Source organism: Amblyomma maculatum, chromosome 1 (genome assembly GCF_055883805.1).
Source record: "Amblyomma maculatum isolate TAMU_Amacu chromosome 1, ASM5588380v1, whole genome shotgun sequence".
Taxonomy (NCBI): domain Eukaryota; kingdom Metazoa; phylum Arthropoda; class Arachnida; order Ixodida; family Ixodidae; genus Amblyomma; species Amblyomma maculatum.
In genome coordinates this window covers 148,450,825-148,474,523 of record NC_139344.1, presented here as the reverse complement: position 1 = coordinate 148,474,523, position 23,699 = coordinate 148,450,825, and the positions used below count along the sequence as shown (strand labels likewise).

At 47.7% G+C, this 23,699-nt stretch overlaps 1 protein-coding gene, 14 non-coding genes and 1 pseudogene across 15 annotated transcripts; all 16 read right to left on the bottom strand.

Moving 5' to 3' along the window:
- Positions 1–4,955: 4,955 nt before the first annotated feature.
- On the bottom strand, positions 4,956–5,027 carry TRNAQ-CUG (transfer RNA glutamine (anticodon CUG)). The gene has a single exon. It is a non-coding gene; the product is annotated as a tRNA-Gln (tRNA).
- A 7-nt stretch (positions 5,028–5,034) lies between these two features.
- On the bottom strand, positions 5,035–5,106 carry TRNAE-CUC (transfer RNA glutamic acid (anticodon CUC)). Its single transcript has one exon. It is a non-coding gene; the product is annotated as a tRNA-Glu (tRNA).
- A 149-nt stretch (positions 5,107–5,255) lies between these two features.
- TRNAE-CUC (transfer RNA glutamic acid (anticodon CUC)) lies at positions 5,256–5,327 on the bottom strand. The gene has a single exon. It is a non-coding gene; the product is annotated as a tRNA-Glu (tRNA).
- A 69-nt stretch (positions 5,328–5,396) lies between these two features.
- On the bottom strand, positions 5,397–5,468 carry TRNAQ-UUG (transfer RNA glutamine (anticodon UUG)). The gene has a single exon. It is a non-coding gene; the product is annotated as a tRNA-Gln (tRNA).
- Positions 5,469–5,584: 116 nt separating this feature from the next.
- Positions 5,585–5,656, bottom strand: TRNAQ-UUG (transfer RNA glutamine (anticodon UUG)). The gene has a single exon. It is a non-coding gene; the product is annotated as a tRNA-Gln (tRNA).
- Positions 5,657–5,663: 7 nt separating this feature from the next.
- On the bottom strand, positions 5,664–5,735 carry TRNAE-CUC (transfer RNA glutamic acid (anticodon CUC)). The gene has a single exon. It is a non-coding gene; the product is annotated as a tRNA-Glu (tRNA).
- A 69-nt stretch (positions 5,736–5,804) lies between these two features.
- Positions 5,805–5,876, bottom strand: TRNAQ-UUG (transfer RNA glutamine (anticodon UUG)). Its single transcript has one exon. It is a non-coding gene; the product is annotated as a tRNA-Gln (tRNA).
- Positions 5,877–5,883: 7 nt separating this feature from the next.
- On the bottom strand, positions 5,884–5,955 carry TRNAE-CUC (transfer RNA glutamic acid (anticodon CUC)). The gene has a single exon. It is a non-coding gene; the product is annotated as a tRNA-Glu (tRNA).
- A 66-nt stretch (positions 5,956–6,021) lies between these two features.
- On the bottom strand, positions 6,022–6,093 carry TRNAQ-UUG (transfer RNA glutamine (anticodon UUG)). The gene has a single exon. It is a non-coding gene; the product is annotated as a tRNA-Gln (tRNA).
- Positions 6,094–6,100: 7 nt separating this feature from the next.
- On the bottom strand, positions 6,101–6,172 carry TRNAE-CUC (transfer RNA glutamic acid (anticodon CUC)). Its single transcript has one exon. It is a non-coding gene; the product is annotated as a tRNA-Glu (tRNA).
- A 77-nt stretch (positions 6,173–6,249) lies between these two features.
- TRNAQ-CUG (transfer RNA glutamine (anticodon CUG)) lies at positions 6,250–6,321 on the bottom strand. The gene has a single exon. It is a non-coding gene; the product is annotated as a tRNA-Gln (tRNA).
- Positions 6,322–6,328: 7 nt separating this feature from the next.
- TRNAE-CUC (transfer RNA glutamic acid (anticodon CUC)) lies at positions 6,329–6,400 on the bottom strand. The gene has a single exon. It is a non-coding gene; the product is annotated as a tRNA-Glu (tRNA).
- Positions 6,401–10,261: 3,861 nt separating this feature from the next.
- On the bottom strand, positions 10,262–11,484 carry LOC146204361 (uncharacterized). The gene is made up of 2 exons (XM_084587538.1): positions 10,621–11,484; positions 10,262–10,288 (listed from the first exon to the last, which is right to left on the bottom strand). The coding sequence occupies exons 1-2, from the start codon at positions 11,482–11,484 to the stop codon at positions 10,262–10,264; spliced, it is 891 nt and encodes a 296-aa protein (XP_084443664.1).
- Positions 11,485–11,611: 127 nt separating this feature from the next.
- Positions 11,612–11,683, bottom strand: TRNAQ-UUG (transfer RNA glutamine (anticodon UUG)). Its single transcript has one exon. It is a non-coding gene; the product is annotated as a tRNA-Gln (tRNA).
- A 5,054-nt stretch (positions 11,684–16,737) lies between these two features.
- TRNAQ-UUG (transfer RNA glutamine (anticodon UUG)) lies at positions 16,738–16,809 on the bottom strand. The gene has a single exon. It is a non-coding gene; the product is annotated as a tRNA-Gln (tRNA).
- A 156-nt stretch (positions 16,810–16,965) lies between these two features.
- LOC146204358 (uncharacterized) lies at positions 16,966–17,870 on the bottom strand (annotated as a pseudogene).
- Between the last annotated feature and the right edge of the window lie 5,829 nt (positions 17,871–23,699).

Here is a 23,699-nt window from a genome sequence, read left to right as displayed (position 1 = left end):
AAGTGCACTAACTCATCAAAGAGACAATGCCATTGTGGCGGATCCTGCTGCATCCTGAGAGTTTCGCGTACATAAACTGCACTTTCAATAAAGTTTTCACGCGCAGATCGTGTATCTATATCTGCATGACGCACCTGCATTCGTGTTTTCCACAAACTATGGAGGCCAAGAAGCATAATTAAATCATAAGGTGCATCATCGTTCTACACTGGTAAGAATCTTATACCGTAAGGAGTAAATGGAAGCTCCTTTTTAATTGTCCTTTGGAGGACGTCCCATAGAAAGACAGCATCCCAACACTGTAAGAAGACGTGTTCAATTGTTTCCGTTTTTTTGCACAACAGGCAATTTGTTGTCCATGCGACGAAGATACCTTTTTCATTCAGCCAGGTTTTAACAGGGAGCGTATTAGAGTGAAGTTTGAAAAGGAACGTTTTAGCAGATGGCCTCACGGGCATCTTCTTAACTCTTTTCAAAACGTCCTACCCTGGGCCTCCACAGTGTAATGCCCGGTAAAAAGGCACCGGCAGCATCACGTCAATGAGATCTTTATACAGTTTTTTTCTAGGAACATTGTAAAGGTAATCAAAAGAAAACCGCACTTCAAGGAACTTGCACGAAAAAACAACCTCGCGCAGGTAGCCAGTCACAGTACCAGGCATGTTTTCACATGACAAAATCCATTCAGGGAGCAGCCTCTGTAATCGCACTTGCATCACAGTTCTTAGAAAGGTATCTTTTTGATCACGGAGGAATATAAATCGCGAAACCACCTGGCGCAAGAACAGATGTGCCGGGCCAAGCCCGCCCCTTTTAACAGAAATAAACAAATTCGTCCGGGCGGTTTTTTCCCATGTGGATGCCCAAATAAAAACAGCAAAAACGCGGTGCATTTTCTGAATTGAGGTTCGTGAGACACACAACACATTTATGAGGTACCACAGCCACGAAATAAGAAAAACATTGCAAATAGAAGCGCGCGAAAACATTGAGAGTTGCTTTCCTTGCCAGGCATCCGCTTTTTCCTTCGTTCTGGATGTTTCTTCCATCCAGTGCACGTTGGGATCTTGATAACATTCTAAAGGCACGCCAAGATATCGTGTCGGGAGAGCAGACCATCGCAGCTTACAGAAGAAATCAGGTGTCACGTCCCAATCACCGTGCCAAAACACAGAGCTTTTCTCCCAATTGATCTTACATCCGGTTTGATCACAAAATGTTTGGACGACACCCGTGACTTCACAGATGCTCTTTCTAGTTGCACAAAACACTGCTATGTCATCAGCATGTGCAAACATTTTCACGTGTGCTGATTGCAGCTTGAACCCTAAAATGCGATCGCTATCAATGATAGCCAAGCAAAGTGGCTCTAAATACAGTGCAAAAAGCAGGGGTGAGAGCGGGCAGCCCTGCCTTACCGATGAACGTACTGCGATGCTGTCAGTCAGTTCACCATTCACTATAATACCGGTCGTGCAGTTCGCATACGCCATTTTAACACCCTCCACTATGGCGTCACCAAGGTTAGAATGCTCCAAAATGGAAAACAGAATGTCGTGAGAAATACGGTCAAAGGCTTTCGCCAAATCTAACTGCATCATGGCTATCTGACCACCGAGTGCATCAACACATTCTAGTACGGTTCTTGCGACATGTATATTCGTGGCAATGGATCGACCCTTGATGCCGCACGTTTGATGAGACCCAACCAATTTCTTTATTACGCTTTGCAGTCGTTTTGCTAAAACCTTCATGTACACCTTGTAGTCAACATTGGTGAGGCTAATCGGTCGATATGACCCCACCAACAGTCGTTTCTCCGGATCATCTGTCTTGGGTATTAGAACAATGTGCGATGTAGGGAAAGACAGTGGGACAGTATTACGTTCATAAGCTTCAGTGATTACACAGAGCATAAACTGAGCCGCATACTGCTGAAAAGTTTTAAAGAAGGCAGCGCTTAGACCATCCGGCCCAGGGGCCTTCCCAGTTGTCAGGTCATCTATTGCAGATACGATCTCCTGCAACGTTATCGGTGTTTCTAGGCGCGCTTTACTTTCGTCATCCAGTGCAGGCATCAGTCTTAGAAAATCTGTTTGAAAGCCGCCTACAGTCTGAAGCTTAGCGCTAAGCAGTTCTTCGAAGTGCTCTGCTACCGCACGCTGAATATCTTTAGCATCTTCAGTGATATGGCCGGCATACCTTATACTCCTTATTTCTTTCTGGCAGGCGTATCTTTTCTCGTCTGCTAGCGCTCGTTTTGTCGGCACTTCTCCTGCCCAAAGTTTTTCAGCCCTTGCACGTATAACAGCCGCTGTGTATCTTTCACTGTCGATTGTTTCCAACTCACTTTTTATCTCTCGTATTTTACTGGCGAAATGCCCTGGCACTGAACTTTCCATGCTCAAAAGAAGCTGGAGTTGTTCATTCAGTTCTTTTTCTTTCTCTTTATGCCGCACCTTACTGCTCTTTTCTATGGATTTCAATTTGACCCACTCTTTGAAGCTGTCCCATTCCGCTGCAAAACTTACCGGTCGCATAGCAAGACGATTTTCAAACTCGGTCTTAACATTCATAAGGAACTCTTCATCGGAGAGAAGCTTGGCGTTCAGTTTCCATAGGTGCCAGTTAAAGCGCGATATATTTCCTTTCCTACCAAACACTGCACTCACGAGACAATGATCACTGAAAGACACAGGCTTGACCTCATATGCAGTACATAGGGAAACAAAATCAACCGAGGCATACATCCTGTCCAATCTAGCATGGCTATCTCGCTGAAAGTGCGTGAACTCTGGCTGGTTTCCAGGGGAGAACACACTGCCGACATCCTCAAGGCCATACTCATGCACAAGTGCATTCAACAGGTCGGAGCTTCTGTCTGTTCGAGGTTTACACTTCGCCGCTCGGTCCACAGCTGAGCACACACAGTTGTAGTCACCAAGTACAAGCAAGATTTTGTCAGTCTTCAGCCACAATTCAATAGACTCAAAAAACGATTCACGTCCGCATTTTGAATTGGGAGCATACACACACACAACACGCCAGCATAAATTACAGTAGGTAAAATCAGTAACCAAAAGCCGACCACTTGGACAGGCAAAAACGAACTCTACACTTACTCCCAGCGTGTTACGTATAAATAAAAGGCATCCACCCGATACACCAACAGAATAGCATACACACACATAAAAGTTTGCTTGAAAAGAAGCCACCATACGGTCAGTGCTTTCTTGGCTCTCAATCTTTGACTCTTGCACAGCTGCTATATATATATCATTATCCAAAAGGAGGCGACTGAGCTGGCATTGTCGCCTTCTCGCTCCCAGCCCTCTGACATTCAAGTAGCTACGTGTAACGGCAAATTAGGCTTAAGAGTCATGAATTAGAAACAGACGCCCGTACCAGCATGGTGCCTACCTTCATGGTTGCGTGGCCTCCGCTTCTGAAGAACAGCGGCGTATGTGTGCATGTAATGTCCTCCCAGCAGAACATCGGGCTGCATTCAAACGAAGTCCAAGCACCGCCTTTCATTTTTTTTTTCACACACGCCCCTCTTGGTTGCAGAATGTTCCTGACGCTGGTCCGTAGGCAGCCGACCCACAAATCGTTCAGGACACCACAAAACTACGGAGGCGGTTTCCCCGCCTGCCGCGTGTCGGCCGAGAAGTTCGGCTTCGGTCGTAAAGTTGCTCTTCGGATGCCCGCAGTTTTCGGAGGCGGCTCACCACAAACACCGCCTGGCAGCTGAGTCTCATCGACGCTTTCCTCGTGCGGACGTTTCGCGGCAATTAAGGCTGCTGTCTCCGGCCCAACCTCCATGGCATCAGTACAGGAAGGCTCAGTACTGAGATGGTCCTCAGCATCAGAAAATTTGATTACGTCTTCTGACGCTTCCTTTGACGCGCTTTCATGGTCCTGGGATGGAACGTTCAAGACATGCAGAGTTTCATTCTGTTCATTAGAGACCGTCACCTTATTCTTCTTTAAAACCGTCATGGAAGGCGCGTCCTGTTTCGTTAACTGACCTCTAATATCAGCAGCCTCCTCCTCATCCGCCTCGTCCACAATTAACTCGGACGAGTCTTCGCTGGTTTAGGTCCGGCTATGCTAGCGTAGGTTCGTGCACACTGGCTGTCTTCATGCCCGAACCGTCGACAGGTTCCGCAGCGAGGAACCCGGCACTCTTTGCGGATGTGACCCGTACTCCGGCAGCGTAGGCACAACGGGGGTCTGCCTGGCACAATCACTAGCGCCAGCTCGCCGCTAATATTCAACTGATGCGGAAGGTCGTCGAGCTTCAAGCCAGCTTTCAGCTTCAGCGTGACGAGTCTAGTGGTGGAGCCCTTTTCTAGCATACCTTTAACACGCCAGCGCTCCCGGGAAACCTCTGACACCTTTCCGTACGGCGCAAATGCAGCACGAACATCCTCGTCTGGCACGTTGTGTAGCAGCCAGTGAAGTTTGAGTCGCACGTCCTGGTTCGCCGGGTCAATCACCAAGCAGCGACCGTTTTTTACACACAGCTCACCTACACTTACAATCTTGTTCACCGCTTCAGCATCTTTCAGAGTGACGGCCCAGACGTGGCTCATCCGATACGCCCCCATAGCGATAACATCGGGGATTAGCGAGTGTTGGGCTAAAGCATCCCGGAAATCTTCCACCTGGTACGGGCGGGCCCTGATATCGGCATGCAAAAAAACGGTATTCAAAACAAACCGACCTGTTGGCAGTGCAGGCAAAACAACCTGGTAAGTATTGTCCTGTTCCGCAGTCCTGTTACCGCGGCCTGACATGGCCGCTGAAGCCGCTCCTGAGGAGCCCTGCATCCTGCGTCCGTTCACTGGCGTGGCCGGAAGCAGAATCCACCACGCCGGAAAATGGCACAGGATTGCAAGCGAGAGCACAAAAGAATTCAGATGCGTAACATAGCCAGAAAAAAAAATAGGCGCAGGTCTCACCGAGATTTGAACTCGGATCGCTGAATTCAGAGTCCAGAGTGCTAACCATTACACCATGAGACCGCCATCTTTCCGACGCCGGGAATCGAACCCGGGCCTCCTGGGTGAGAGCCAGGTATCCTAGCCACTAGAGCACGCCGGAACATGGCACAGCATTGCAAGCGAAAGCACGAAAGAATTCAGATGCGTAACAAAACAAAAAAAGAGGCGCAGGTCTCACCGAGATTGGAACTCGGATGGCTGGATTCAAAAGTCCAGAGCGCTAACCATTACACCATGAGACCGCCATCTTTCCGGCGCCGGGAATCGAACCCGGGCCTCCTGGGTGAGAGCCAGGTATCCTAGCCACTAGAGCACGCCGGAACATGGCACAGCATTGCAAGCGAGAGCACGAAAGAATTCAGATGCGTAACAAAACAAAAAAAGAGGCGCAGGTCTCACCGAGATTGGAACTCGGATGGCTGGATTCAAAGTCCAGAGTGCTAACCATTACACCATGAGACCGCCATCTTAACGGCGCCGGGAATCGAACCCGGGCCTCCTGGGTGAGAACATGGCACAGCATTGCAAGCGAGAGCACGAAAGAATTCAGATGCGTAACAAAACAAAAAAAGAGGCGCAGGTCTCACCGAGATTGGAACTCGGATGGCTGGATTCAAAGTCCAGAGTGCTAACCATTACACCATGAGACCGCCATCTTTCCGACGCCGGGAATCGAACCCGGGCCTCCTGGGTGAGAGCCAGGTATCCTAGCCACTAGAGCACGCCGGAACATGGCACAGCATTGCAAGCGAGAGCACGAAAGAATTCAGATGCGTAACAAAACAAAAAAAGAGGCGCAGGTCTCACCGAGATTGGAACTCGGATGTCTGGATTCAAAGTCCAGAGTGCTAACCATTACACCATGAGACCGCCATCTTTCCGACGCCGGGAATCGAACCCGGGCCTCCTGGGTGAGAGCCAGGTATCCTAGCCACTAGACCACGCCGGAACGTGGCAGAGCAACGCAAGCGAAAGCACAAAGGAATGCAGACGCGTAACAAAAAAAAATAGGCCCAGGTCTCACCGAGATTGGAACTCGGATCGCTGGATTCAAAGTCCAGAGTGCTAACCATTACACCATGAGACCGCCATCTTTCCGACGCCGGGAATCGAACCCGGGCCTCCTGGGTGAGAGCCAGGTATCCTAGCCACTAGACCACGCCGGAACATGGCACAGCATTGCAAGCGAGAGCACAAAAGAATTCAGATGCGTAACATAGCCAGAAAAAAAAAAGAGAGGCGCAGGTCTCACCGAGATTTGAACTCGGATCGCTGGATTCAGAGTCCAGAGTGCTAACCATTACACCATGAGACCGCCATCTTTCCGACGCCGGGAATCGAACCCGGGCCTCCTGGGTGAGAGCCAGGTATCCTAGCCACTAGACCACGCCGGAACGTGGCAGAGCAACGCAAGCGAAAGCACAAAGGAATGCAGACGCGTAACAAAACAAAAAAAAAAATGAGGCGCAGGTCTCACTGAGATTGGAACTCGGATAGCTGGATTCAAAGTCCAGAGTGCTAACCATTACACCATGAGACCGCAATTTTTCCGCCGCCGGGAATCGAACACGTGCCTCCTTGGTGAGAGCCAGGTATCCTAGCCACTAGACCACTTTTTTTTTCTTTATTACCGACTTGGCAACTACAAAGATCGATGCAAAGTCGCATGGAGTTAAAAACACAAGTCACTTTCTGACAGGTTTCTTGTGATAGAATGGATTAGGTGACATGAGCTTGTCCAAGACTGGCAGCCATTCCGGGGGGTCAGATTGCCCTCCGAAAACATCACGCGTGTACGTTACACTTTCAACAAAATACTGATGGGCTGGGTGTACGACAACATGCTCATGGCGAACATCCATTCGCGTTCTCCATATGCTGTGCATACACACAAGACCATTAATAAATCACTGGGCACTTCTCCTGGCTTGGCGCATATGGAAGGTAGCGTATGCCAAACGACGTTATTGGTAAGTCCTTTTTAATAGTACGCTGTAGCACATCCCACAAAAAATCTGCATCGTGACAATCAAGGAAAATATGCTCTATGGATTCCAGCTTTTTGCAAATTAAACAGTCAGCAGACCAAGGCACAAAAAGGCCTTTGCTTTCCAGCCATGGCTTCACCGGAAGAGTGCCGGTATGCAATTGAAGAAAGAAAGATTTAGCGGACGATCTGATGGGCATTCTTTTCACTCTTTTCAACACGTCCCGCTCCGGACCCAAAGCATATACAGCGCGATAAAGAGGCACAGGTAAAAAGGTTTCAAATAAATATTTGTACAGCCGTTTTCGCGTAACAGTACACATATACTCATTTGAAAATCTCGCCTTCACTATTTGGAAGGACGCGACAACTTCACGAAGAAAAACACTTAGAGCCATTGTCCCTGTAGACATAGTCGAAACTACATATTCCAGCAGTGAATCACGCAATCGCACTTGGATTACCGTTCTAAGAAAAACATCGCTTTGTTCGCGCAAAAAAAAAGAACCTTGTTACAATCTGCTTTAAGTATAAATGTGACAAGCCCAGTCCACCGTTATGCACCGTATGAAAAAGATTGCATCGACTGGTACGCTCCCATGATGAAGCCCACACAAACGTGGCAAATGCCCTATGCAGTTTTTGAACAGAGATTCTTGACATAGATAACACTTGCAGCATGTAAAACATTTTTGCAACTAGGAACATATTGCAAACGGTAGCTCTTGCGAACATAGAAAAGTTATGTCCTCCCCATTTGTTTGTTTGGGTTTTCACTTGCTAAACTTCACCGGCCCAACATTCCTTGCTTTCACGGTAATGCTTTAGTGGCACACCAAGATAATTACCTGGCGTTATTGTCCATTGCATACTGGAGAACAGTTCAGGCGCGTATTGCCAGTTTCCGTGCCAAAATCCTAAACACTTTGCCCAACTAATTTCGCTTCCACTTGCAGTGCAAAAAGCAGTGGCTTCTTTTACAACTTCTTGCACGCTCTCATGGTCAGTACAAAAAACCGCAATATCGTCCGCGTATGCCAAAACCCGAACTTCACTTTGAAAAAATCTATAACCGCGTATGTTTGGCCTTGTAAGCAATCTTAAACAGAAAGGCTCCAGATAAAGCGCAAACAAAAGGGGAGACAGAGGACAGCCCTGCCTTACTGACGACTGAACAGGTATACGATCGGTTAAATGCTTATTCACGACCAGTCTCGCTGAACAGCACTCGTAAATCATTTTCACGCCCTTTGTAATCACGGAACCAGCATTGACATACTCTAAAACAGAGAACAAAATTTCATGTACCACTTTATCAAATGCTTTGTGGAGGTCTAATTGCATCATTGCTACGTGGTCATGCATCGCGTCACAACATTCGAGTACACTCCTTGCTGTGTGTATATTAGTAAAAATGGTCCTTCCTTTTATACCGCATGTCTGATGTGGGCCTACAAGAGAAGTAATTACACATTGGAGTCATCGCCCTAATACTTTCATGTAAATTTTATAGTCAACATTCGTTAGACTTATAGGACGGTAAGACGCTACAGACTAAAGCTTAACTGGGTCATCTGTTTTCGGGATTAGTACAACTTGTGACATTCGAAAAGACGGAGGAGGTATGTTCTTTTCGTAGCATTCACTAATAACTCTTTCCAGTAAAACAGCCATTTCAGCTGGAAAGGCCTTGTATATGGCAGCACCAAGACCATCTGGTCCGGGTGACTTATTGGAATTTAATTCCCCGATAACGGCCTCAATTTCCTCGGAAGTAATACTTGCTTCAAGTGTCTGCGCCACTTCGTCTTCTACTCTTGGCATCAGCGACAGAAAGTCTTTTCTGAAGCGTTCAATGTCCGGTGTTTTCAGGCTAAACAATTCGCTGTAAAATTCTACAAACGCCCGTTCAATCGTTTTTTTTTTTTTTCCGAGGTAACTACGTTCTGATAGCAGATTTCTTTTATCTCTTTTGACACTGCGTACCTTTTTTCGTCACTAAGTGCCCTTTTCGTGGGCGTCTCTCCGAGCCACAATTTTTCGCTGCGTGCCCTTATCACCGCACCGCGATACTTCTCTTCGTCTATCACCTCAAGTTTGGTTTTTATCTTTTTTATATCTTGGGCGAACAAGCCAGGCTTAACGCTCTCCATGCTAAGCATGTATTCAAGTGCGGTACGAAGTTCTTTTTCTTGTCCTCTTTCTTTACGTCGGAGAGTGCATGCTCGGTCAATAGGAGTTCTCTTTATATCGCACTTAAACTGCTCCCATGCTTGTATAAAATTAGAGTCATTTTGTAACATATGCTTAATATATTCTTTAACTTTAGGGGTAAATTCTTCATCCTGCAGCAGTTTTTCATTAAATTTCCATAGCTCCCAATTGAACTTTGTTGCCTTACTTTTCATGCCTAGAGTAATCATTACGAGGGAGTGGTCACTAAAGCTCATGGGAAGTGTTTCATATTCCGAGCACAAGGGCACACAATCAATGGGAACATATATACGGTCCAACCTTGCATGACAGCTACCTTGAAAGTGCGTGAACTTTGCTTGGCCTTCATGCGTCATTATACAGCCAGCATCTTCAAGCTCTGCCTCATTAACAATGTCAATAAGTAACTCTGCACTCTTGTCACGAAGGACACGGTCTGTTGTTCTATCTTCCGGTCTACAGACACAGTTGAAGTCTCCAAGCAGGAGAACACGTCTCTCATGTATTAGGAAGGATTTCATATAGTGAAAAAACTCTTCCCGCTCAAACGTTCTAGTCGGCGCATAAACACAGATCACTCTCTAGTCCAATCCAGAAAAACTGAAATCGCATATCAAAAGCCGACCACTCTCACACGAGAACACAGACTGCACACACTCTATGCAATTTCGAATGAAGATGACACATCCCCCCGATCTTCCAACCGCATGACAAACGCAAACAGTATATCTAGAACGATATATTTCAGCCATTTTCTCTGTTTGTTGTTCGGTTTCCATTTTGCTCTCTTGAACTGCTAGCACATCAATTTCATTTTCCAGCAGAAGGCGGTTCAGCTGCTGTTGTCTCCGACGCGTTGACAGCCCTCTCACATTTAGCGTGGCTACGCGCAAGCTAGTGGATAAATTGGTCGCCATCTCAAGAAATTATAAATCGCGAAACATTTCACTCACATCTCTTCTGCAGAAAGACAGCATTGCGGTTCAACTGTTGCATGGGTTGACCATTCTTCCTTTTTGGCGAGTCCGTCCGTCGTTCCAAGCGCTGCTCCCGATCATGGACCGGGCTTGTGACGTCTCGACTGAAAAGGGTACCCCCGCAATGGCGGAGGCACAGGTGACACAGTTCTCCGGTCTGGGGGCACGTTTGGCCTTGGCTTGAAGGACGCCCGGCGAAGGGGGGCCGCCTTCAGTGGAGGCTGTCCGTTTTCCGCTCCTCCTTGGGTTGATCCCTCGTTGACACTGTCTTCGTGCACACGCTTCACAGGCAAGGTAGAAGCAGCTGGCATCTCAGCTTCAGTGTCCCCCAGTTCCTCACTGTGTTGCGTAGCCGAAGCTGGGCTTGCAGCACTGGCATTGCGTCTTCTTTCGTGGGTGTCTCGGTTCCAGCAACATTCGGCAACGGAACACTCACATCTGACTCACAGTGTTCTTTAAGTGCAGGGGTCTTCTCAGAGGATTCTTCTTTCAGCTCTGCATCCTCAGTGATTCCACTGCTAGTTTCCTCGGCGTCCACTGCGTCCATCAAGTGCTCGCCTGCCACTTCACTCGGCACGGGGCCTGCAACGTTGGCATACGTGCGCACACACTGGGACTCGTCATGGCCGTAGCGACGACACAGCCCGCAGCGCGGCACACGACACTCACGACGTATATGTCCTTTCCCGCGGCACCGGAGGCAAAGCGGGGCTCTGCCTGGGACGTGGACGAGTGCGACGTCCTCGGCGACCCGAAGCTGATGCGGCAGGTCCTCAATGGTAACGCCCACTTTTAGCTTCAGCGTGACCGTTCGAGTCGTTGAAGCCTTGTCGACACACCCTTGCACTTCCCACTTGTCTCTAGATATTTCCGTAACTTTTCCATAAGCCGCCAACGCTGCTCGCACATCATCGTCGTGCACGCCGTGAAGCAGCCAGAAAAGTTTCAACCTGATGCCTTGGTTACATGGGTCAATGACCACGCATCGGTGTTCCTTCACTTCCAAAGCTTGAGCTTGCAAAATCTTCGCTTTCGCCTCTTCACCTTTAAACACGTGATTCATTTGGTATGCCCCGAGGGCAACCACTTCCGGCAGCAGTGAAAGACAAGCGAGGGAGTCTCGAAAGTGCTCCACCCGGTACGGCCTGGCTTTTATGTCGCCGTGCAAAAAAACAGTGTGCAAAACACTCGAACCTGTAGGCAGATGCGGCAGAACCAGTTCATAATCCTTGCCAGGCCTTTCCGTGCTCCTGATACCACGGCCCAGCTGGGCCGCTGAATCCGCTCCTTGGGAGCCCATGATAATCACATCCGTCACGCTCGATGGCCGGAAGTGGAATCAGCCACTAGACCACGCCGGAACGTGGCAAAGCATCGCAAGCGAAAGCACAAAGGAATGCAGACGCGTAACAAAAAAAAAGAGGCGCAGGTCTCACCGAGATTGGAACTCGGATCGCTGGATTCAAAGTCCAGAGTGCTAACCATTACACCATGAGACCGCCATTTTTCCGACGCCGGGAATCGAGCCCGGGCCTCCTGGGTGAGAGCCAGGTATCCTAGCCACTAGACCACTTTTTTTTTCTTTATTGCCTGACTTTGACACAAATACACAGCACTGGAACTCAAAACAGGAACAAAGGAATAATATATGTACACAAAGCTAGTTTGCGTTGCCTAACACCCACTGAGGGGCATGCTTTGTCATGTTAAAATTCCTTGAGCGCCGTCAAAGGTTCCAGCTTTGACAGCCACTCAGGAGCACATGGTTGCAATTTAACCACGTCGAGCCATCGCTGCACACTTTCACGGAAATACATGCGGGCTGGCCGCGCATCTGCATCGCAGTGATAACCAGCCATTCGTGCGCGCCATATACTGTGGAGGCACATTAACATAACCTGGTCTAACGGCATATCATCGTGGTTATCCAATGGCAAATACCTAATGCCATGGGAATCAAGTGGCAACTGTTTTTTTTTTTAATGTCCTTTGCAGAACATCCCACAAATATACCCCCTCCCAGCAGTGCAAAAACACGTGATCTATTGTCTCTGGCTGTTTGCAGATGAGACATTGGGCCCCCCACGGTAGGAAAATACCCTTTTTCTCCATAAATGATTTTACACACAAAGTACCGGTATGTAGCATAAAGAAAAACGTTTTAGCTCCCGTAGCAACTTGCATTTTCTTTACCCGTTTTAATACATTACTTCCTGTGCCTCCGTAGTATAAAGCTCTGTACAAGGGCACCGGGAACACCACTTCACAAACATCCTTGTATAATGTTCTCCTGTTAACATTACTTAAATACTCTTTCGAAAAACGTGCGCTTAAGAATTTCACGCTCACAACAATTTCCCTAAAGAATCCAAAAAGAGAACCCGTCATACATTGAGTATAAACTACGAAATCAGGCAACGCTCGACCAAGTCTTTGTTGACACACTGTACGCAGGAATGGATCGCTCGCACACCTAAAAAACATAAATCGGTTGACAATCTGTCGCACAAACAAATGACCCAGACCAAACCCCCCATGCATCACCTGCCGGAACAAATTTGTCCGACTGCACCTCTCCCAACTCGAGGCCCAAACAAACACCGCAAAAACTCGATGCAATTTTTGCACATTTACACGGGAGCAATGCAACACTTGCATTACATACCATAACTTACTAATTAAAAACAGGTTGCAAACTGCGGCTCTTGCAAATATTGATAATTGAGCGCTTTTCCATTTCTCCGCTTTTTCACGGGTTTCTTTGACCTGCTCTAGCCAGTATGGCTCGCTTTCCTTGTAAAATTCCAAGGGCACACCCAAGTACTTTGCAGGCGTTGTAACCCACGACACGTTAGCGAAAGTGTCGGGGGTCAGCTGCCATTCTCCGTGCAAAAATCCCAGGCACTTACCCCAGTTAACTTGACTCCCTGTGACTTTGCTAAAATGTTTTACCACATCCACTGTCCTCTTTATACTCTCCTTATTCACACAAAAAACCGCAACGTCGTCTGCGTAAGCCAGCAATTTGACGTCTGACTCCTGCAGTCGAAAACCATCAATGTCATTGTTTTGTAGAATGCTTAAACACAATGTTTCAATATAAATGCCGAACAAAAGAGGGCTGAGGGGCAACCTTGGCGCACCGAACGTCGTACGTTGATGGGGGCCCCCAGTAACTTATTGACAATTAATCTCGTAGTGAAGTTACGGTACGCCAAGGCCACTCCCTCTCGAATAACAGAGCCGACATTAACATAGTCTAATATACTGAACAGAATAGTATGTGCCACACAATCAAAAGCTTTCTCCAAGTCCAACTGCAGTAACGCAACACATGCATGAGTTGCATCGCAGCATTCGAGCACACTTCTCGTTTTGTGAATGTTCTGAAAGATAGATCGCCCTCTGATACCGCACGTTTGGTGAGGGCCCACTAGTTCGCACATAACCGTTTGTAGTCTGCCAGCAAGCACCTTCATATAAATCTTGTAATCAACGTTTTTCAGAGCAATGGGCCTGTAAGACAACTGCCTAAGCTTATCTGGCTGGTCAGTTTTCGGAATAAGTACTGTGTGCGACGATCCGAAAGACGCAGGCAGTGCCTTCAGTTCATACGCTTCATTAAATAACGCACACAACAAAGGAGATAGCTGTTCCTTGAACGCTTTATAAAAAGCCGCACTCAGGCCATCAGGCCCGGGTGATTTCCCTGGGGTTTAAATTTTCTATTGCCTGCTGCACTTCTTTTTCGCTTATTGGCCGCTCCAGTCTTTCTTTTTGTTCCTCGTCAATTTTTGGCATCACGTCAAGAAAGGATTCTTTAAAACGGTCCAAATAAACCTCTCGGGACGAAAATAGATCTTCATAATACTCCCGGAAAGCTTTCGCGATTCCTTCGTTATCGGTTTCTGTGCGTCCTGCCCAATCTACCTCTGCCACGTGATTTCGCCTTGCATTTGCTTTTTCTATTCCCAACGATCTTTTTGTCGGCGTCTCATCCATGGCCAATTTTTCCGCTCTTGCACGCACCAGTGCTCCGCGATAACGGTCTTCGTCATTCAGTTGAAGTCTTTGTTTTATTTTTCTAACGTCGTCCATGTATAACCCTGGCGTGTTACACTCCAGGGCTAACAATTTATCTAGCAAAGATCTTAAATGCATTTCATTTTGTTTTTCTTGAAACCGTATGCAGCTGGCCTTTTCTATAGCTTTGATTTTAATTTGTTGCTTACACAGTTCCCATTCTTGACCCAGTTCGTGGGTGTCCTCCTGACAAATCTTACCAATTTCTTCTTCTACTAGTCTGGTGAATTGCTCGTCATTCAGCAGTTTATTATTTAACTTCCACAATTCACAATTAAAACCGCTACCTCCCTTTCTTGTTCCAATTGTACACTGAACCATGCAGTGATCTGAGTACGTTACCGCCAAAACATAATAATCCTGGCATTTTGGAGCCAGTTCTGCGGACACATAAATCCTGTAAAGGCGGGCGTGGCTAGCACCCTGAAAATGAGTATACTGAACCCGTCGCTCGCTCGTGAGACACTCTGCAACGTCTTCCAGTGCAAACTCGTCGATCAAGCGCGAAAGTACCTCTGTGCTACGATCCCTAAATGAACGATGGCTAGTTTTGTCACCGGAGCTCAGTACACAATTGAAATCTCCCAGAAAGACAAGTTGCTTATCCGTGTTTAAATACTCTTCAACAAAATCAAACAAAGCAGCCCTCTCATCAACTACCGTAGGTGCATATATACAAACAGCACGCCACTCAGCTGAGCAAAAACTAAAATCGAGGACCACACCCCGACCCGACGGAAAAGAAGCATGCGACTGCACTACAAGACCCGGCAACTTCTTCACAAACAGGACGCATCCAGCAGAAGTACCGACTGCATGACTGACAGCTGCGTAAAACCGCGACGTGAAACGTTGCACCATGCTCTCGGTTTCTCTTTCACCCTCGACTTTTGTCTCTTGAACTCCAAGTATATCGATGTCATTTTCATTTAAAAGGCGCAGGACTTGGCTCTGCTTCCTTTTCGCTGCTAGACCTCTCACGTTAAGGGTCGCAACCTTTAGTGACAGTAAGTACATAAGCCATTTTCTTAGAGTGAAAAGAGGCCAAGAGCATGGTGCTTACCTTTCACGTCCAGCATGGCGCTAGACGCTTTCGTTGACGCCAGAGCCATGAGGTTGGAGTGGCAGACCTTGTGACAGGGGCGGCTTTTCGGCAGCTCTCCTGTCCGTCGAGACATTCGGTCTTGGTTTGAAGGTCGCCCTCCTCCCTATTGGCGTTTTTATCGGCGGCTCGTCGTTGCTAGCTGCCTCTGCCTTGCTTGTCTCACTTGTGCTCTCGTCGCGGGAACGCTTCGCAGGGCCTTGGACGTTGGTCGCTCGTCCGCTGCTCTTTTCGAGGGTTTCCTGTCTGCCCGCAGACTCCAGAAGTTCAATTTTTGAGCTCTCGGCATCGCTCACCTTTTCTTCCTCTGACGGTACGTTGTTTGGTGGTGTGACTTCCTTGTCTGGCCTACGGAGTGTCTCGTCTCCACCCCCCGGGGGCACTAACATGCCTGTCGTTGCTGTTAGCTTTTCAGCTTCTCCGACCCCTTTTGCGGCCTCTTCTGTCTCTGCGACATCCATTTGGTGCTCCGTCATGTCCGCCCTCGCTGTTGGTGCAGTAGCCACTGCATACGTTCGTACGCAATCTTCCTCGGAGTGGCCAAAACGCTTACACGTCGAACACCGCGGAATCTTAAATTCCCGGCGCACATGACCGGTCCCGCGGCAGCGCAGGCACTGCATTGGCCGCCCAGGCACCACAACAAGGGCCAACTCCCCTGCTACGCTTATCTGGTGAGGCAGGTCGTCTATCTTCATCCCGGGCTTCAACTTCAGAAGCACGGTTCTCGTTGTGGAGCACTTTTCGTGCACGCCTTGGACTCGCCACCGCTCACGGGTCACTTCGGTCACCTCACCGAAAGCCGCAAAAGCAGTTCGGATATCCTCATCCGCCACTCCATGCAACATCCAGTGGAGCCGTAGCTTCACCTGTTGGTCCTCCGGGTCAATGATGATACACCGTCGACCTTTCACTTGAAGCTCCTTGAAGGTTAGCAGCCGCTTCGTTGCTTCAGTGCTGCTCAAAGTCACCGCCCAGACATGGTTTATTTGGTAAGCCCCCAAGGCCACCACGTCTGGGAGCGTACCAATCTTGGCCAGGGCGTCCCGGTAATCTTCAACCCTGAAGGGTCGCACTCGTACGTCGCCGTGCAAAAATACTGTGTTGAAAACAACACGCCCGGTGGGCAGATGCGGCAAAATGATCTGATATTCCTTATCATCGTTTTCGTCAAGCCTGTTACCGCGGCCAGCCTGGGCCGCAATCGCCGCTCCGCCGGAGCTCATGATTCTGCGTCCGTACACGCCGGTGGCCGGAAGTAGAATGGGTATCCTAGCCACCAGACCACGCCGGAACATGGCAGAGCATCGGAAGCGAAAGCACAAAGGAATGCAGACGCGTAACAAAAAAAAAATAAAAAAAAGGCGCAGGTCTCACCGAGACTGTAACTCGGATTGCTGGATTCAAAGTCCAGAGTGCTAACCATTACACCATGAGACCGCCATTTTTCCGACGCCGGGAATCGAAAACGGGCCTCCTGGGTGAGAGCCAAGTATCCTAGCCACTAGACTTTTTTTTTCTTTATTGCCGTGAAACACAAAACAAAAATACGCATAATAAAAAACGTCAACTACACTTGAGCTAACGCGTACGTGGCTAAAATCTTTTCAAGTGCACTAACTCATCAAAGAGACAATGCCATTGTGGTGGATCCTGCTGCATCCTGAAAGTTTCGCGTATATACACCGCACTTTCAATGAAGTTTTCACGCGAAGATCGTGTATCTATACCTGCATGACGCACCTGCATTCGTGTTTTCCACAAACTATGGAGGCCAAGAAGCATAATTAAATCATAAGGTGCATCATCGTTCTGCACTGGTAGGAATCTGATACCGTAAGGAGTTAATGGAAGCTCCTTTTTAATTGTCCTTTGGAGGACGTCCCATAGAAAGACAGCATCCCAACACTGTAAGAAAACGTGTTCAATTGTTTCCGGTGTTTTGCACAACAGGCAATTTGTTCTCCATGGGACGAAGATACCTTTTTCATTCAGCCAGGTTTTAACAGGGAGCGTATTAGAGAAGTTTCAAAAGGAACGTTTTAGCAGATGGCCTCACGGGCATCTTCTTAACTCTTTTCAAAACGTCCTGCCCTGGGCCTCCACAGTGTAATGCCCAGTAAAAAGGCACCGGCAGCATCACGTCAATGAGATCTTTATACAGTTTTTTTTTAGGAACATTGTAAAGGTAATCAAAAGAAAACCGCACTTCAAGGAACTTGCACGAAAAAACAACCTCGCGCAGGTAGCCAGTCACAGTACCAGGCATGCTTTCACATGACACAATCCATTCAGGGAGCAGCCTCTGCAATCGCACTTGCATCACAGTTCTTAGAAAGGTATCTTTTTGATCACGCAGGAATATAAATCGCGAAACCACCTGACGCAAGAACAGATGTGCAAGGCCAAGCCCGCCCCTTTTAACAGAAATAAACAAATTCGTCCGGGCGGTTTTTTTTCCATGTGGATGCCCAAATAAAAACAGAAAAAACGCGGTGCATTTTCTGAATTAAGGTTCGTGAGACACACAACACATTTATGAGGTACCACAGCCTCGAAATAAGAAAAACATTGCAAATAGAAGCGCGCAAAAACATTGAGAGTTGCCTTCCGTGCCAGGCATCCGCTTTTTCTTTCGCTCTGGATGTTTCTTCCATTCAGTGCACGTTGGTATCTTGATAACATTCTAAAGGTACGCCAAGATATCGTGTTGGGAGAGCAGACCATCGCAGCTTACAGAAGAAACCAGGTGTCACGTCCCAAACACCGTGCCAAAACCCAGAGCTTTTCTCCCAATTGATCTTACATTCGGTTTGATCACAAAATGTTTGCACGACACCCGTGACTTCACAGATGCTCTTTCTAGTTGCACAAAACACTGCTATGTCATCAGCATATGCAAGCATTTTCACGTGTGCTGATTGCAGCTTGAACCCTAAAATGCGATCGTTATCAATGATAGCCAGGAAAAGTGGCTCTAAATACAGTGCAAAAAGCAGGGGTGAGAGCGGGCAGCCCTGCCTTACCGATGAACGTACTGCGATGCTGTCAGTCAGTTCACAATTCACTATAATACGGGTCGTGCAGTTCGCATACGCCATTTTAACACCCTCCACTATGACGTCACCAAGGCTAGAATGCTCCAAAATGGAAAACAGAATTTCGTGAGAAACACGGTCAAAGGCTTTCGCCAAATCTAACTGCATCATGGCTATCTGACCACCGAGTGCATCAACACATTCTAGTACGGTTCTTGCGACATGTATATTCGTGGCAATGGATCGACCCTTGATGCCGCACGTTTGATGAGACCCAACCAATTTCTTTATTGCGCTTTGCAGTCGTTTTGCTAAAACCTTCATGTACACCTTGTAGTCAACATTGGTGAGGCTAATCGGTCGATATGACCCCACCAACAGTCGTTTCTCCGGATCATCTGTCTTGGGTATTAGAACAATGTGCGATGTAGAGAAAGACAGTGGGACAGTATTACGTTCATAAGCTTCAGTGATTACACAGAGCATAAACTGAGCCGCATACTGCTGAAAAGTTTTAAAGAATGCGGCGCTTAGACCATCCGGCCCAGGGGCCTTCCCAGGTGTGAGGTCATCTATTGCAGATAGTATCTCCTGCAACGTTATAGGTGTTTCTAGGCGCGCTTTACTTTCGTCATCCAGTGCAGGCATCAGTCTTAGAAAATCTTTTTGAAAGCCGCCTACAGTCTGAAGCTTAGCGCTAAGCAGTTCTTCGAAGTGCTCTGCTACCGCACGCTGAATATCTTTAGCATCTTCAGTGATATGGCCGGCATACCTAATACTCCTTATTTCTTTCTGGCAGGCGTATCTTTTCTCAACTGCTAGCGCTCGTTTTGTCGGCACTTCTCCTGTCCAAAGTTTTTCAGCCCTTGCACGTATGACAGCCGCTGTGTATCTTTCGCTGTCGATTGTTTCCAAATCACTTTTTATCTCTCGTATTTTACTGGCGAAATGCACTAGCACAGAACTTTCCATGCTCAAAAAAAACTGGAGTTGTTCATTCAGTTCTTTTTCTTTTTCTTTCTCTTTATGCCGCACCTTACTGCTCTTTTCTATGGATTTCAATTTGACTCACTCTTTGAAGCTGTCCCATTCCTCTGCAAAACTTACTGGTCGCATAGCAAGACGATTTTCGAACTCGGTTAACTTCCGTAAGGAACTTTTCATCGGCAAGAAGTTTGGCATTCAGTTTCCATAGGTGCCAGTTAAAGCGCTATTTCTTTCCTTTGCGACCAAACACTGCACTCACGAGACAATGATCGCTGAAAGACACAGGTTTGACCCCATATGCAGTACATAGGCAAACAAGATCTACCGAGGCATACACCCTGTCCAATCTAGCATGGCTATCTCGCTGAAAGTGCGTGAACTCTGGCTGGTTTCCAGTGGAGAACACACTACCATCATCCTCAAGGCCATACTCATGCACAAGTGCATTCAACAGCTCGTAGCTTCTGTCTCTTCGAGGTTTACACTTCGCCGCTCGGTCCACAGCTGCGCACACACAGTTGTAGTCACCAAGTACAAGCAAGATTTTGTCGACCTTGAACCACACCTCAATAAACTCAAAAGACAATTCACGCTCACATCCTGAATTGGGAGCATACACACACACAACACGCCAGCATAAATTAGAGTAGGTAAAATCGGTAACCAAAAGCCGACCGCTTGGACAGGCAAAAACGGACTCTACGCTTACTCCCAACGTGTTACGTATAAATAAAAGGCAACCACCCAATACACCAACAGAATGGCATACACACACATAAAAGTTTGCTTGAAAAGAAGCCGCCATACGGTCAGCGCTTTCTTGGCTCTCAATCTTTGACTCTTGCACAGCTGCTATATCTATATCATTATCCAAAAGGAGGCGACTGAGCTGGCATTGTCGCCTTCTGGCTCCCAGCCCTCTGACATTCAAAGTAGCTACGTGTAACGGCGAATTAAGTTTAAGAGTCATGAATTAGAAAGAGACGCCCGTACCAGCATGGTGCCTACCTTCACGGTTGCGTGGCCTCCGCTTCTGACGAACAGCGGCGTATGCATGCATGTAATATCCTCCCAGCAGAATTTCGGGATGCATTCAAACGAAGTCCAAGCACTCTGTTTCATGTTTGCTCACACACGCACCACTTGGTTGCAGAAGGTTCCTGACGCTGGTCGGTTGGCAGTTCAGTTCAGTCGTTCAGTTGTGTCCGACTCTTCGTGACCCTATTGACCATGTCACGCCACGCTTTCCGGTCTCTCACTATATTCCTAACATCACATAACTTCATCTGCAGTGCCTCGAAGATGCCATCTAACCATCGCGTTCGCTGCCTACCCCTTCTCCGGCGACCCTGAACCTTTCCCAACATCAAATCTTTCTCCAGCGACTCCTCTCTTCTCATCAGATGACCAAAGTAGCTGAGCTTTAACTTTAGAATTTGACCCTCCAATGAGCAGTCAGGGTTTATGGTCGACAATATCGACTGATTTGATCTTCTGGCAGTCCAAGGAATTCTCAAGAGTCTTCGCCAGCACCACAATTCAAACGCGTCAATTCTTCGACGGTCAGCCTTTTTCACAGTCTAACTCTTGCATCCATGCATCACAACTGGAAAGACCATAGCACGAGTTATACGGATCTTGGTTGGCAGACTAATGTCTCTGCTCTTTACTAGGCGGTCAAGGCTAACCATTGCTCTCTTTCCTAGAAGCAGGCGTCTCCTAATTTCATGGCTGCAGTCTCCTTCCAGGTAATCTTGGAGCCCAGGAAGAGAAAATCTGCCACAGGTGCCACTTCTTTTTCATTGATCCTCCAGGACTTGATAGGGCAAGACGCCATGATCTTTGTCTTTTTAATGTTCAGTTTAAGCCCAAACTTCTCACTCTCTTCTTGTACGCGCATCAGAAGTCTCTTGAGTTCCGCTTCACTTTCTGCCATTAAAGTGGTATCATCCGCATATCTAAGGTTGTTGATACGTTTTCCAGCAATCTTCACTGAAGCTGAAGACTCGTCCAGTCCAGCCTTCCTCATGATGCACTCTGCATATAGGTTAAATAGGCAGGGCGACAGTATGCAGCCTTGCCTCACTTCTTTCTCAATCGGAAACCAATCAGTAAGACCATGCCCAGTTCTGACTGTGGCCTCTTGCCCTTCATACAGGTTCCTGAGGAGACAGATGAGGTGAATTGGAACTCCCATCTCTTGGAGAGCTTGCCACAATCTGCTGTGGTCTACGCAGTCAAACGCTTTCGCATAATCAATAAAGCAGAAGTAGATGGGTTTCTGGAACTCTCTTGCTTTTTCCATGATCCAGCGAAGGTTGGCAACTTGGTCTCTAGTTCCTCTGCCCTTGCGAAACCCAGCTTGCACGTCCGGAAGCTCCCGATCCACATACTGCTGCAGCGTACATTGGAGGATTTTCAACATCACCTTGCTAGCATGCGAAATAAGCGCGATCGTGCGGTAGTTGGAACAATCTTTGGCACTGCCTTTCTTTGGAATGGGGATGTAAACTGACCTCCTCCAATCCTGTGGCCACTGCAGGGTTGTCCAAATCTTCTGACATAATGTATGCAGAATGTTAACAGCGTCATGGTTGAGGTTTTGAAGCAACTCAGCTGGAATGGTATCAATTCCGCTAGCTTTGTTCTTAGCAAGGCTGGCTAAGGCCCATTCAACTTCACTCTTCAGGATGCCCGGCTCGAGATCAGTGATCACAACCGTCTTATGTTGGGTTTGCACATTCGGGTCCTTCTTGTACAGTTCTTCTGTGTATTCCTGCCACCTCTTCTTTATTTCTGCGGCTTCAGTGAGGTCCTTGCCTCGTTTGTCCTTTATCACGCCCATCTTAGCACAGAAGCTCCATTTGATATCTTTGATTGTCTTATACAGAGCTCTTGTGTTCCTTAATTGGCTGTTGTCCTCAACTGCTTGGCACTGTATGTTCAGGAAGGCATTCTTATCTCTCCTTGCTATTTTCTGAAAATCCGCATTGAGAACCTTGTATCTTTCTCTTTCCCCCATAACTTTTGCCATCCTCCTTTCCTCAGCTATTTGCAAAGCCTCTTCAGATAACCAGTTTGCTTTCTTGCATTTCTTTGCTTTGGAACTACCTTAGTAGCAACTTCTTGTATTATATCACGAACATCACTCCACATCTCTTCGGGCTCTTTGTCTTCTAGATCTAATTCTTGAAATCGATTCCTCACTTCCACAGCATATTCTAATAGAACTTGATCCAGATTATACCTGAAAGGCCTTCTAGTTTTCTGCGTTTTCCTCAATCGAAGCTTAATCTTGGCAACAAGAAGCTGATGATCGGTGCCACAATCGGCCCCAGGCCTTGTTTTTACTGCTTGTATAGCGCTTCTCCATTTCTGTCGGCAAATAATATAATCGATCTGATTCCTGTACAGACCCTCCGGCGAAGTTCATGTGTACAGGCGCCTCTTGTGCTGTTGAAAATGAGTATTCGCTATGGTCACGTTGTTTTCTTGACAAAACTCTACTAGCCTCTGCCTAGCTTCATTTGGCTCACCAAGACCGAACTTGCCTGTAATTCCGAATATTTCTTCACTCCCTACCTTAGCATTCCAGTCGACCCACAAATCATTCAGGACACCACAAAAACTACGGAGGTGGTTTCCCCGCCTGCCGCGTGTCGGCCGAGAAGTTCGGCTTCAGTCTTAACGTGGCTCTTCGGATGCCAGAAGTTTTCGGCGGCGGCTCACCACAAACACCGCCTAGCAGCTGAGTCTCCTCGACGCTTTCCTCATGCGGACGTTTCGCGGCAATTAAGGCTGCTGTCTGCGGCCCAACCTCCATGGCATCAGTACAGGAAGGCTCAGTACTGAGATGATCCTCAGCGTCGGAAAATTTGGTTACGTCTTCTGACGCTTCCTTTGACGCGCTTTCATGGTCCTGGGATGGAACGTTCAAGACATGCCGAGTTTCATTCTTTTCTCTTGAGACCGTCACCTTATTCTTTGTTAAAACCGTCATGGAAGGCGCGTCCTGTTTCGTTGACTGACATCTAATGTCAGCAGCCTCCTCCGCATCCGCCTCGTCCATAATTAACTCGGACGAGTCTTCGCTGGTCCCAGGCCCGGCAATGCTAGCGTAGGTTCGTGCGCATTGGCTGTCTTCATGCCCGAACCGTCGACAGGTTCCGCAGCGATGAATCAGTCACTCTTTGCGGATGTGACCCGTACCCCGGCAGCGTAGGCACAACGGGGGTCTGCCTGGCACGATCACTAGCGCCAGCTCGCCGCTAACATTCAACTGATGCGGCAGGTCGTCGAGCTTCA